The sequence below is a fragment of the Coenobita brevimanus genome, chromosome 14, assembly GCF_032717465.1.
Source record: "Coenobita brevimanus isolate Jiangsu-jjx chromosome 14, ASM3271746v2, whole genome shotgun sequence".
Taxonomy (NCBI): domain Eukaryota; kingdom Metazoa; phylum Arthropoda; class Malacostraca; order Decapoda; family Coenobitidae; genus Coenobita; species Coenobita brevimanus.
This window is the reverse complement of record NC_136967.1, coordinates 10,017,218-10,032,818: the sequence shown is the minus strand read 5'-3', so window position 1 is coordinate 10,032,818 and position 15,601 is coordinate 10,017,218. Positions and strand designations below refer to the sequence as shown.

The window sequence follows — 15,601 nt, the reverse complement described above, 5'->3', positions numbered from 1 at the left end:
AGCAAAATATAATGCCTGTAGCTCCTTCAGTGGGAAATAATATAATGTTTACATAAATACATACACAGGTGGAACCAGCTTGTCTCCTTTGCATTATGTAACTCAAGCAGCTAGTTGCCTGTTTTCAGTTCTGCTCATATCCTTCTACTTATCTCACTCTCATTGTACTTAAATAACAAAGTGATCTCAAAGCCTGTAGCCCCTTTTGTTGAAAATAATAAAATGTTTATGCAACTACAGGTACTCCTTAATAGTACTTATGTAAGTTCGAGTTACATAAATTCAGATACACAAAAAACTAACTTCAAAAATAAAAATATCGAAATATGTATTCCACCTATTTTAAAGGCAAGCCAAGTCCTACTTCCTGCCTTTCAGTTCATTTTGCCAGTACACATGCAGTCGTTGTTGTAGTGGGCAGTACACGGTTGTGTTTTTCGTTATTTTGACCCTCAGCATGTCTCAAAATTGAAAGATTACTGATGGGGATGAGAGCAGCAGCACAAAATGACACACTATAATGATGGAAACAAAGCAGACATCATTAAGAGAGAGGAGTGAGGCATGTTACCATGCTAATGCAACGATGGTGTCAGTGAAGGTGGCAGACAGTATAAGTTGTTGGCTGCCAATTTCTTCCACTCTACTTACATTTTTTTTTTACTTTCATGCATTAATACTGTACAGTCTTTGAGTTTATGTTTGCTTATGCTTACCACACAAAAATAATGATTACTGAGTGGGTATTGAGTTGTTGGTTAATTATATTACACAACTCCAAGAGTTGTTTTCCTCCAAATTTCAACCTACAACTGTTCAAGTCTAACTGTTACAGATATTTTATGAACAGAGGACACCAGTAATCTGGTGTATGGATTATTTTTTTTCTCCATTTGTTTTTCCTTCCTCCGTTCTGTTATTTAAAAAAAAAAAAAAAAAAAAAAAAAAAAAAACACTTACGTAAATATTCAACTTACATGAGAGCCACAGGAATCAATTAATTACGTAAGTTAAGTTAGTGGAAAAGTTTCTAGAGAAGGGAAAGAAGTTGTATGCGGCTTTCATGGATTTGGAGAAAGCATATGACAGGGTGGATAGACAGGGATTGTGGAAAGTGTTAAGAATATATGGAGTAGATGGAAAGTTGTTGAATGATGTGAAGAGTATGTACGATGGTGCGAAGGCTGCAGTGCGTGTGAATGGTGAACTAAGTGAATTTTTCTCTTTGAAAGTTGGATTGAAACAGGGATGTGTCATGTCTCCATGGTTGTTCAATCTGTACATGGATGGGGTAATAAAAGAGGTACAAGGTAGGGTAGTGGATGTTGGAGTGGCCCTGGTGAAAGAGGATAGTGTTTGGAAACTCCCTGTACTGTTGTTTGCAGATGATACTGTGTTGTTGAGTGAAGACGAAGGGGAGCTGCAAGGCTTGGTGGATGAGTTTGGGAGAGTGTGTAAGAAACGGAATCTAAAGGTGAATGTAGGGAAGAGTAAAGTGATGGTCTTTGAGAGAGGTGAAGTCAGTGAATGTACAGCGAGGTTGGATGGTGAGGAATTGGAAAATGTGAGTATGTTTAAGTACTTGGGTAGTGTGATGAGTAAGGATGGAGGTTTGGAGGGTGAAGTGCTTGAAAGGGTACAGCAGGTAAGAAAGGTTGCTGGTTCTTTGAAAGCAGCGATAAGAAACAGGGAAGCGAGCACGGAAGTGAAAAAGTTACTACATGACAGTATTGTGATACCAACTCTAACGTACGGAAGTGAAGCTTGGACATTGTTGGAAGGACACAAGTCAAGAGTGAGAGCAGTGGAAATGAGTTATTTAAGAGAAGCCTGTGGAGTCACATGGAGAGACAGGCTGGCGAATGAGGATATAAAGGAGCGTTGTGGTGTTGATGTGGATGTGATAGGAAGCGTTATGAGGAACACACTGAGGTGGTTTGGCCATGTGGAGAGGATGGAGGGTGAAAGACTGACGAAGAGAGTGTATGTGAGTGAGGTGGAGGGGGGAAGAGGGAGGGGGAGGCCGACGATGAGATGGAGGGATGGGGTGGAGAGGTATATGAGAGAGGGGGGTGTGAGTTGGGAGCAGGGCAGTGAAATGGCGGGGGACAGGGCAACTTGGAGGCGATTTGTTTGTGGCCACCCCAAACGGGATTGAGGCGTCTGGCAATAGATAGATAGATAGATAGAAGTATTTGTATGCAAACAGGTGGCACCAGTCTATCTAGTTTGTGTTCTGTAAATTACATACCCATGGCAGTTGCCTGCTTTTGGCTCTGCCCATTTCCATCAATGCATTTCACTCTCACTTTTAATAAATACAGATGACAATATTATTATTGCTAGTGACTGAACAAGCACATTCAATGTGAATAAGATAGGCCTATGGTGGAATATGTACAGAGGAAATGCATTTTTAATAATTAAAATCATGTTCCAGCCATCATCATCCAATCCTACGTTGCCCCATTCGGAGCGTAGGAGCCCGGGGCTAGGCAGTTGGTCCTGATATTTAAGATGACAGTGACCAACCTCACTCATCCCTGAGTGACATTACATGAGCAATAAACCCTAACCATCCCTTGGGTATAAACCTTCACCGGCTTAATCCGATTGGAGTACAATAATTACCCACTAAACCACCAGGTGCCAAAATTTGGTTATATGGTTACCACCCAGCATAGTAAATAGTTTCCTGGTGTACAGGAAACCATTTGGCTTGTCACTCAGTGTAGAGTCACCCATAGGCAGAAGGAAGAGGAATGAATGAAGGAATGAAAGACAGAAGAGGGAGTGTAAAGTCACCCATGGGCAGAAGAACGTGGAAAGAATGAAGGAAAGATAGAAGAAGATGGAAGGAAAGAAGGATGGAGGTAAGGACATGGCAGACACCCGTGAGCAGCACTATATTGAGTGAGTGGATGGTGAGTGCCCCCACCTAACATATGAGTAGTTGTGTAAGAATTACAGGTATATAACGAACATACAAAGGTGGCCATCAGAAAATCAGAATTGACAGGTTTTGTGTATTGATGGCTATCTTACAAATGCAGCCCCTGTTGATACTGTAGGAGACCTCCTGTACAGGTGGAGGGCTTTATTAGAGTTATAACTCGTGTAGAGGGGTTGAGGGGTTGTACGACATTGTCTGAAAAAATGCATTACCCAACAGGGCCTTGGATGAAATATGAAAAATAAATGGGGGTTTACTATATTAACAGAAATCCTAAAGTCTTCTTCATCTTCTGTTTTAATACATGTTCATTATCACCCACTCCAGTGGAGTAACAACCAAAAACAATAGAATGCAACCTCTCTCACTCACATTAAGTCTCTCAGCTGCCATATGAAATGGTCTACACAAAGCAATCTAGTAAGCTATGAGCAGACCCTGCTGATTTACAGTTACCCCAGTCACTTCACTTCATTATATGTTACAGATCAAAGACAGCAAGTCATCCCCTCACGAATCATAACATTCCAATTTGCTCTGTTCCAACATGTCTCTCATCCTCCTGGATGAATACATCTCTATTATTCAAAATCACTTTCAAATTATACTTCCACCTTCTCCTAGGCTTTCCTCTTTCTTTTGCTCTTTCTCCACTAACAATATGGACACTTTAATCAACTGCTCATCTCCAACATACTTATTATGCATTTTATTCCCATGTGTTCTCTAATAATTTTCATAATCATGACAGCAGCTAGATCTTAATATTCACAGTATAGTATATTCTCAGCATCATAGCTTGAAACTATATTTGTGGCCACTCTGGGACACAGGAAAACTGAAATGAGAAACAATGGTATGATCTGAAACTATCAAAGGTGATGGATACTTACAGAGAGGTTTGAGAGCTCATGTAGGGTGGTAGGGAGGTCTCGCAGCATGTTATTGCTCACATCTAACATTGACAGGTTTGGGAAAAGCAACCATGATTTCCGGGGTGCTGATGACCGTACACTTCCACCCTGCACAAAGTTGGAGTTGACAATGTAAGATAAAGCTGCACATATTTATTCTTTTTTAATATATTGTATAACTGTTATAAACACACAAGAACTGATGCTTCAGTGACTATAAATAAGCACAGGCAGATCTCTAAAAATTTCAGATAGTGAGCACAATCATTAAAAGTGTAACAATATACAGCTGAGATCTAATTTCTGGAGATTTTACATGCTGTATGAGAGCTTTGTACTGTGAATTCATGCTCATCCTATACACTATATCCAAAGCAGACTGGCCCATCATGTTACAGCGTAGCAAGAAGAAGATCTTACTGTGGGAGTTCTTATTTCCTCCAATTTATCACAGAGCAGTTGCTATGACCTTGGACTGCTACCACAGGCTTAACCTCAAAACTTATATAAATCCTTGAGAAGGGCTGAAAAAGTAACTGTAGCAGGGCAGCACCAAACTACAGTACTAAAAACTAATACTGTATGCAGTAATTTCTCATTTATCTGACATAATAGAGCCAAAGGCATATCTGGATATGGACGAAATCCGGATATGGAGCAATATCCTCTACTGTACCTATACCCTACCTATACCCAAGCTACTACCTATACCCAACCTATATGTGCAGTACCCTTCCTAACTGTTGCAGCATTCTCCAGTCTTTCAGCTGTAATTAGACATCAAAACACACATGGGATTATCCAATATATTGCTAGACACTAAAGAAACAATAAATAAACAACAAAAATCTACAAATACCCTACCTATTCGTACAGTACTCCTCCTGATTGTGGTAGTGTTCTTTGGTCTTTCAGCTATGTAGACATCAAAACACACATGGGAATATCCAATATAATGCTAGACATTAAGAAAACAATGCATAACCAATAAAAGTCAGCAAATACCCTACCTAATTGTACAGTATCCCTCCTAACTGTGGTAGTCATCTTTAATCTTTCAGGTACAGTATGTTGGGATCAAAACACACATGGGAATATCCAATATAATGCTAGACACTAAGAAAACAATGCATAAACAACAAAAATCCATCAAAAATAAATGAAGACGATGGTTGCAGAGAGAATTTTAACCCTCTTGGGAACCGTAAGTTTTCAAAAAGTTTCTGGGACACCAACAGAACCAAGAACCCAGCTATGGCTGCTTCCGGAGGAACAAAGAGAAATATTTTCACGGCCTAATATCCAGAAATTGGTTACACTGGTATGAATGTATACCATCAGCTTTGCTGGTGTTTATATTGTACTATATGCCAATAAAAACACACAAAATTGATGAGTAAAGGTACAGAAATGCAATGAGAATAAACTTGTTAAAGAGTAAAAGTAGCTTCCAATAACTTCCCAACATCCTAGCGCAAAATTCTGTCCACATTGTGCAAGAGCTAAGTATATGTCTAAATGCTGAATTTCACGAGCTTTCTCATGGTGTCTTCAGAATTTCGATACAACCAACAATATTCGATAAAATCGCCGACAACTAAAAAAAATTGCTCATGGTGATGTAGGAATGTAAGTAGTGAGGGGCCAGGAGGGCAGCGCACTAAGCAGCGGTAGGGGAGGGCGAAGGGATGGGAAGGGAGACACACCTGGCACCGCTGAACATGGAGAGGGATATAGGAGGGATGGGAGGGAGAAGCAAGAGCAGCCAGGGGACGTTATCATTTGGTGAGGAGGCAGATGGGCATTTTTGCTCTGTTGGTGGGTTAGGGTCTGTATAACTCACTTGCGACCGGTACGTTCTCAGTGATCTATGCAGCTGGGGGACTTTGACTATTCGGAGATGAGGCGGACAGCCATTTTTTTTTTTAGCTTGTGGATTAGGGTTTGTATTACCTGCGTGCAGCTGGTAGCTTTGGAGTGATCCGGGTAGCTGGGGGACTTTGACTCTTCAGTGAAGAGGTAGACAGGCATTTCTACTCAGCTGGTACGTTGCAGTCTATTACCCACGTGTGGCCAGAGAGGCTGGCCTGCCGCCCAACCAATTTTTTGAATTTGTAGGCTGCCCAACTGGCCATACTGGAAATTTTATGTTCAGATACGGACAAAGAAATCCGGATATGGAAATAACAGAACCAAGGTCAAACATCCGGATACAGAGCATGTCCGGATACAGAGCATCCGGATAATCAAGTGATTACTGTAATGCTAAAACAGCACTGATGAATGTTGAATCAAAAAGCCCATACAAGTCCCTTATTAATAATAATAAATAAAAAACACATCCATCCATCATCCAATCCTATGTTGCCCCATGAGAAGCATAACAGCCCGGGGTCAGACATGTTGGTTCTGACATTTATGATGAGTGACCAGCCTCACTCATCCCTGAGTGGCATAACATGAGCAATAAACCCAAACCACCCCTTGGATATAAACCTAAACAGGCTCAATCCAATTGAAGCGCCTTAATTAACCACTAAACCACCAAGCGCCATGATTTGGTTATATGGTTACCACTCAGTGCAGTAAAGGACTAAAAACTTTATAAAGCTTTAGGGTGACTATGCTCTGAAAACAAAAGCTTTTAAATCACAAGCCTGCACACTTCTGACCAACTTTACTACAGCCACTCTGGCTACCTGAGGCTCAACAAGACAGAACCTCAACATGATGAGACTGACCTCCCCCTCCTCAGTGTCAGTGGTCGTTGTGAACTCATTGTCATCCAGATACAGGCAGAGTCGGGTAAGCTGGTTGTCTGCAAGTATGAGGGTGCGTAGTGACTCAAGCCGGATGTGACGACGGTGGACGCAAGTGCCTGGGGTGGGGGAGGTGCCAAGAGGAGAGCTGGTACCGACACGTGCCCGTGGTACACTCAAGCTCTGGCCAAACTTGCGCCCTGCATGGATGTGATATGGGAGGTAGGAAGAGGATGGGTATTTACTGGTCCTAACTATTACAAAAATTTTGAGGAGTCAGGAAAAGGGAGAAGAGGAGGAGGAGGAGGAGGAGGAGGAAGAAGAGGAGGAGGAGGAGGAGGACATGGATTGTTGCTGTTGTTAATATTCTTAGAGTAACCTTATCACAAAATATATGCAATACACTGTATTATATGCTGAACTACATACAGTATTATCACTGATACTGGTAAATGAATCTCACTGCAACAGATAATGGAATAACACACAGATAATTGACAAATGACAGGCATATGAATGGGTAGCACAGCTTACCCTCATTTTACAATGAAGATGGGTGTGGAAAAATCCATTGCAAAACGATTTATTGTATATCAGATCATTTATAACATGGGTTCAATGGGGATACATTTTTGGCCAAGGGTCACCCAACAAATCTATAAACAAGTTTTCATCTAACCTAAACTGGCTGTTAGAACACTTCACTTCACTAGCTGCTTACCACTAAATGAAGACATAAACCTAAACACAAATTTCCAACTCATTTAAACTGGCAGTTATTTCACTTCACTGTCCTTCTATTGCTGCTGGAACTAAAACACCACACTAATGTTCCATCACTGATGCTAACACTCCCACTAGTGATAAGTGCAAATGCCATCTTGGAACAAATAAATGACTGTAGACTTGCTTGAGGGAGATCATATGCAAGTAAATAGCAATTGTATACCAACCAGTGAGGCTTCAAAGGGGATCATAATTAATGTACAGGTAAAACTTCTATCATATATATATATATATATATATATATATATATATATATATAAAATGTCCAAACTTTTTTATCATCGAATAAACAGTTCACTGCATACCGGTTCTCTGTATAACAAAGGTATGCTGTAATCTTCTGCTAACTCTCCCGTGAATATTACAATAAATTACAATAAACTATTGTTTGGTTGTTTCTGTACTCAAAAATACTTTGGGGAAACAAGAACCTGGATTACCATCCCTCACCCCCAAGCAGGGCATGCGCTTCTTGCCAATTACAAATTTAGATTCACTTCATAAGTTCTAGCTTTTGTTTTGACTTATAAATTTAACTATATGATCCTCCGATTATAAGTCTGGATCTCCCCTATCATCTTTGTTTTGATTTACCCCACATCATAAGTTGCTGTTTACATGTATAAACGTATGGACAAGATCCTCCAATTAAAAGTTTACATCTACCTGATCATCTCCGACTTGATTTTAAAATTTTTGAACAGGATTTTAAAATAACTTACAATTATCAAGACATTAAAACAATGAATTACAAATCATATGTGGGTTGGTAACAAAATATGACATTGATATGATGCAAATATTGACATAATCTGTACTTTATTAGCATCTCAGTTTTACTTCAATGGATCAAAACTAGGAAAAACACAAATTCACAAGGGGAAATTCACCCTCCACTTTGCTGAATAAGACTCTTACAATTAAGATACAAGAGAGGGAAACCTTTGAGTAGTGGCAATGATATGACCAAGTGGGTCCACTGATTATACATTCTGTTGTTACACTGTTTTGGGCGGAATGTACTGCACACCAACAGTGTATTCTTTAACAAAGTATATATCCGTTCTCTTCCAATTGATATCAGAAGTAAGATCAGAAAGTTGTGCTCTGGATCTTCCAACCCAATTTCTATCTATCTATCTATTGCCAGATGCCTTAATCCGTTATACGGGGTGGCCACAAACAATTCGCCTCCACATCACCCTGTCCCCCACCATTTCACTGCCCTGCTCCCAACTCACATCCCCCTCCCTCATATACCTCTCCACTCCATCCCTCCATCTCATCCTTGGCCTTCCCCTCCCTCTCTCCCCCTCCACCTCCCTCACATACACCCTCCTCGTCAGTCTCTCACTCTCCATCCTCTCCACATGGCCAAACCACCTCAGTGTGTTTCTCCTAATGCTTCCTATCGCATCCACAGCCACACCACAATGCTCCTTCACATCCTCATTTGTCAGTCTGTCTACTCAATTTAAGTCTGTTAAATGAGTGATGACGATGATGATGATGATGATAACGAAACATTTTTTTTACATATCTGATAGTTAGGACACCTCATTAATGTTATTGTTACTGTTCCTCATAACTGTAGTAGTAGTAGTAGTAGTTGTTCCCTAGGCAGTCTGGCCAAACAGCCCTGAGTCCCTAAGGAAGGCCACGGCCGAGACCCGGCTTTCCCACAGAGCTCTCAAGGAATGTATGTTGTGTTGTTGGCACAGGCGATTGTGTGCAATGCAGTCTTCCATAATGTGCTTAATAGTATGGGATGCTGTGCTGCATTCTGGACAGGCATCAGCGAAGGAGTCATCTGGCCTCTTCTGATAACTCAAGAGGGATGGATGATGCCCACGTCTCAGCCTGGCCAGGTGGACCCTGTCCTCACAAGGGAGATAGGATTCAGATGGATGGATATCAGGAGGCCATGCATGCAGCTGTGTCTTGTCTTTGAGTGACTGAATGGAGCAGCAAGTGATATCAGCATGGATATGTTTTGGAAGCTGGTTTGAAGCAGGTGAGGAGGGGAGAGATGACAGTACAGACAAACCCCGATTTAGGATACCCCTATAAGCGATACCCCAGAATAGCGATGGGGGTAGAAATACCTCCTACCCTGCCTGATGATGGCTGAGCCCCAGTTAAACGATGGGTTTTTATTTTTTTTTAATGATTTTGATAACATTTCACACTTAAATTTTGCGTTTAGGTTGATTTATAAACTGTTTTAACTCTCAGATTAATGTGATTTAGTCACAAGTGGAGTGAACACTGTCACTTGAGGTACAGATTCTCACCCATCAGATGAGGTACAAAACAGTGCGGACAACTACAGTAGGCGACTCAACAAAAAATATTTCATGTTTGACCATTGAATATTTAACCTATCATGGAATACATCATCATCATCATCATCCGGACCTCCTTTCCCATCCCAGGGCAGGGTAAGGAGTAGCAACGTCAAGACAGCCCAAATTTGCCCAATCCAATTGGCCATGCTTCCATTCATTCATCATTCAAGCCCTCGGAATCCTGGCTCTATCTGATATGCCAAAAACATTCACCACATTCTGCAGCTTCACATAAACGTATCCGAGAGAGTCAATTCGGATGCTGTCACATTAAAATGAGGTGCCAAATCCCTGATCATGCACTTCTCACAATATTCATCCAGCCAGCTTGAACTCTTGTCAGTCCCTTAGCCTCACTGACTTCCAAACCTCTCTTCCTCAAACACTCATCCACCATATCCCTCCACCTTCTCCTTGGCCTACCTCACCTCCTCCCTCCTCCAAATTCACTCAGATATACCTTTTTCACCACTCTGTTGTTATCCATTCTCCCCACATGACCATACCATCTCATAACACTCTCTACAATTCTGGTGTCCACAAACTTTATCACTATTTCACGAATCACATTATTTCATATCCTATCCATTCTCTGTACTCCACATACATTCCTCACCAGTCCCACCTCCACTGCTCTCACTCTTGACTTTTCATTTTCATGCCACACCATAGTCTCACATCCATATGTTAAAGCTGGCACTAACACTCCTTCATTTAAGCTTCATGCAGCTGCAACACTCATGCCTCTATTTCTTAACAAGGCCTTCATTGCATCTGCTACTTTCCTTCCTTGTGCCACTCTACTTTCTACTTCTTTTACACATTTTCTTCTCTTTTCTATCACTGTACCCAGGTATGTGAACTCTATCACCAATTCCAGTCTCTCTCCATTCACTGTAACATCACATTGGAATTCACCTTCTCTCTCAATATCCATCACTTTACTTTTTTCTACTTTTACTCTCAAGGCACAACGTTCACAGACATCAGCAAAACTCTGCACTAGTCTACCAAGTTCTTATCTGGTATTTGCAAGTAGTACTGCATCACCAGCATACAACAAATCTGAGATAATCCACCCATCACCATTCATTACCAATGCCATACCCCTCTCTACTACTCGTGTTTTTACTTCTCTCATCACCCCATCCATATACAGTATATATTGAACAACCATGGGGACATCACACAACCTTGTCACATGCCCACACCAATCAGGAACCATTCACTTAGATGCCCATTTACTCTTACATATGCTTCACTACCATCATAAAAGCTCTTGACGGCACCTAGCAGTTTACCATCTACAGTACACCGTACATGCGCAAAATCTTCCACAATCCTTCTCTGTTTACTTTGTCATATGCTTTTTCCAGATCCGTGAATGCCATAAACACCTTATAGTCCATCTCACAAGCCCTCTCCACTATCTGTCTTACTGCAAATATTTGACCCATACATCCTCTGCCATACCTAAAGCCACCCTGTTCATCACTCACTAGGACTTCTGATATCGCTCTTACTTTCTCTATAATAATTCTTCCATATACCTTCCCTACCACACTCATTAAACTTATGCCACGATAATTCTTGCACTCACTTCGCTCATCTTTATTTTTGTACAGGGGTACAATCACAGCCTTTTTCACTCTGCTGGCACAGTTTCACTCATCCATGCCTTCTTACATTTTTCCAACAAGCACTTCATTCCGCTCTCTCCATCACACTTAATCATCTCTGCATACACCTTATCAACCCCAGCTGCTTTCCCATTTTTCAATCGCTTCACAGCTCTCATCACCTATGCGAGTGTCATGTTTCCTGGCACTGCATTACTTCTCTGCACATCCCCAAAACCAATCATGTTTACAGTGGCTCTGCTCTCTCTACTCCCATTCATCAGGTTTTCAAAATATTCTTTCTGTCTCGTACTTGCTTCATCCCCATGGGATAATAATCTACCACCTACATCCTTCACACTGCACATTTCTTTCTGCTGTCACTTCTGCATTTCTGCAGCTCTTTCCAGAATAACTTCCTATTTTCAGAGTAGTTTGCATTCATTTTTCTTCCTAGATCATCACTTACCTCCTTCTTCTTCCTCTTCACTAGACTCTTTATGTGCTTCTTGTTCTCACTATATTCATTTCTTTTTTCAACTGAACCTCTGTCCTGTAACCACTCTAGCTACTTCTTCCTCTTTTCTTCTACTGCTCTCTTAACCTCTTCATCCCACCATGCCACACCTTTCTTCTTTGTTGTTACTCTTGCCACATCACAAACCGCTTTAGCATTCCTAACTAAGCAATCCCTATATGCATTCCACAGGCTGTCCAGATCCATTTAATTCCAATTCACTGATTCTAACTCCTCTCCTACTTTGGTCCTGTATTCATCTGCCATTTCTTTGATCCTCAGCTTCTCGACTATCAGTTTATTTCCCTGACCGCTCCTCTCTCTCCTGGTCCACCTTTATCCTCTCAGCTTGATCTTGCATACCACAATCGTATGATCTGACAGATCCCCACACTGTCCTCTCACAGCCCTCGTATCAGCAACCATTCCCAGCATTGACTTTTCTATGAGCACATAATCAATCAGGCTCCTTTTAACATGATCCCCGTTCCTTCCATACCATGTATACTTGTGTGCATCTTTGTGTTTGAAATACGAGTTATAAATGCACAACCTCCCATCCTGACGCATATCTTTCAGTCACTTCCCATTATCATTTTCTCCTGGCACTCCATTACAACCCATTATATTTTCCACATGACCAGTGCCTACTCTTCTATTCATACTGCCCATTGGGATCACTTTATAGTTCCTGGGGATTTCTCCCACTGCTTCATCCAGCTCATCCCAAAACCTGTCTTTCTCTCTCTCTCTCTCACTCCTGTCATCACATGGTGCATACGCTACAAGCACAGCCACTTTCACTTTCTCACACTTGAACTTGACATTCAAACATCTCGAGTTGACACATTTGTAATCTCTCATTCCACTCTGCCACACTTCATTCATCAACAAAGCAGCTCCTTCCTTGCATCCTCCTCACCCACTCATGCCCAATCTTACACATTGCACACCATCCCACTCATCCACTTCACACCCTTTCATCTTTGTTTCACACAATGCCAATAATAATTGTAAATAAATATTAATAATTATGAAATCCTTAACAAGCAAATATTTCCTGCACTGATGAAAACTGTGACATCGATAAATCACGTGCTTACATTTGGGCTGTTCGGGGAAAAATGCTTTGAAAATACAAAGAAATTTCTTAATAAATGTTGGAAAATATGAGAGAAGAAAATAATGGAGCTCAGCACCCAGAACAGTAACTAAAATTACATAAGGAGGGGCCGTTGAAAAGGCTATCCCGATCACATCATCGATTGCATTGCCCCTCAAGAAAATTCCCCGTCAAAACATCGATTCTCTGTCACAACAGTTCGCACCTTGGACGATTCTGCATCATTCTTACATTATTATTATGAGTACTTTACACTCTCTCTTGTGTCTCTCTTTCCTTCATTCTTTCCTCTTCCTTCTCCCTGTGGGTGACTCTACACTGAGCGACAAGCCAAATGGTTTCCTGTACACCAGGAAACCATTTACTACGCTGTGTGGTAACCATATGACCAAATTTTGGCTTCTGGTGGTTTTTAGTGGGTAACAACGGTGCTCCAGTCGGATTGAACCGGTGAAGGTTTATATCCAAGGGGTAGTTGGGGTTTATTGCTCACGTAATGCCACTCAGGGATGAGTGAGGCTGGTCACTCTCATCTTAAACGCCAGGATCAACTTTCCTAGCCCTGGGCTCCTACGCTCCTCATGGGGCAACGTAGGATTAGATGATGGATGGATGGATGGATGGTAACAGATGTTTAATAGTCCCGGGACCATCTGATGGTGGTATTAAATACAATGCTGCTGCTTCTCCACCAAGTTTGAATAAAAGTCGGAGATCGCATTCTCCAGTGACCTTGACTCGGTACAAGCGAGATGGGTACTGGTTTTAGGCTTAGGTTTGCTTCTTCTACTGCTGTTAGGCCATTTAGATTGACTTTAAACTTTTTTTTTTTTCAACTCATTTGAGTCGGCTTAGGGCTTAGTTGGGGGAAAACCTAAGGCTCAAAAATGCATCCCTATTCATGTTAAATCATCCCCGATTTACGATACCCCACCTAGCAATGTGTTCTTACTTAACTAAATGCATCATTAAACAGGGGTTTGCCTTTTGTGTCTGACATTGTGTATTGGGTGTTGTTCTGATGTTCCTTGGTGTGTGTGTGGATGTGCTGCCATGTAGTGTAAGGGATGGTATGGGTGTGTGGAGGCCGTGGCAAGAACTTGTGTGCCTCTTATGTCTAGATGATCCTTGACTTTGAGGACTTTGGTTTCTTGGTGTAGTGGTCTGTAGGTGTAGTAGCTGTGCAGCCTGTGATTATTTTCAGGGCCTTGTTCTGTACGGTCTGTAGGGAGTTATAATGTGTTTAGTGAGGTGAGAAGCCCAAGCAGGGCTTGCATAATCCATCACTGAGCATATATATTATCTGTATACTGTGGTGGTAGTTTCTCTGTTGTGTTCGAATGTTGTATGGGCAAGTGACCTTAAGGCGTCGAGTCTTGGTGTTATTTTTAATGTCTGAGACGTGTTGTTTAAATGTCACTGATGTATTGTATGTTACATATTTTGTGCGTGTGTGTGGGGGGTAAGGGGGGGTGTTGTTTATGGTAAAGTGTGGAATGTGTTTATGTTCTGCTGTCCAATTTGTGAGAAGGGTCACTGCAAATTTGGCTGGGGCTATTGTGAGTCTGTTTATGGTAAACCATTTGTGTAGCGTGTTGAGGTAAGGTTGGAAGATGTGTGCAGCTGTGTTTGTGTGTTTTGGCGTGTATATGTGCAATGTCATCTGCATAAGAACTATGTGTATTTGTGATGTGTGGGGTGTGGGTATGTTGTGCATGTATAGGTTAAAAAGTGTAGGGGACAAAACAGATCCTTGAGGGACGCCACTTGGGAAGTTTCTGATGTTTGATGACTGACCGGCAAATGTTACATATGCACAACTGCCTGCTACATGTTTGCCTGCCATCTTTTTGAGTTACTGTGCATGTTTGTGTAGAATATTTTGTTTGTGAGGTTGTGGCTGGGGATGGCATCAAAAGCTTTGCTAATGTCTAGTGTGGCTAGGAGTGTTCTGTGTGGTGGCCTAGCTGAATTGATGCCACCAAAAACACTTTGTGTAAAGTCTGTAAGAAGAGTGTTTGTGGAATGTAGTGGCCTAAAACCATGTTGTGAGGGGGCTAGGGGGATGTTAGGTGTTACGAATTGTAATACCAGACATTCAGTGACTTTGGAGGGGGTGCAGAGGAGTGTGATGGGGTGCTGTGAGGAAAGTAACATGGGGTCTTTGTTGGGTTTGAGGGACAGTGATGACAGAACCATGCTCCCAGATGTTGGGTATTATGCTGTGTGAGTAGCTGTAGTTTGGTATGTTGGTGAGTGCTTATATGCCTTGTGGTCCCAGATGTTCATTGTGAATGTTGCCTATGTTGTCTGGGCCACAGGCAGATGAGTGCTTAAGGTTGCTAATGATGTGCTTCGTCTGGTTGTAAGTGAAGGGTGTAAAGTCTGGGTCTCTGGGGAACTGTCTCTTGCGTTGGATGACACGTTGGTCGTTGCGATGGGGGTTTAGATGAGTTATGTGTGAAAAGTGGCTGATGAGAGTGTTTGCTTGTTGTCTGCGTGAGAGTATGGTGTTTGTTGTTGCAATGGCAGCATGTGATTGTGTAGTGTTGTTGTTGGAGAGTGTGATGTGTTTAATGTTT

General features: G+C 41.7%; 1 protein-coding gene across 1 annotated transcript in view; it reads right to left on the bottom strand.

The window, feature by feature from the left end:
* Lrrk (Leucine-rich repeat kinase) overlaps positions 1-15,601 on the bottom strand; it is a 540,691-nt gene that overhangs the window by 168,987 nt on the left and 356,103 nt on the right. The window contains exons 16-17 of the mRNA XM_080286185.1: positions 6,609-6,826; positions 3,847-3,975 (exon numbers count right to left, since the gene is read on the bottom strand). Of these exons, the coding sequence (XP_080142311.1) occupies positions 3,847-3,975; positions 6,609-6,826 (347 nt within the window). The remainder of the gene's footprint in view (positions 1-3,846; positions 3,976-6,608; positions 6,827-15,601) is intronic.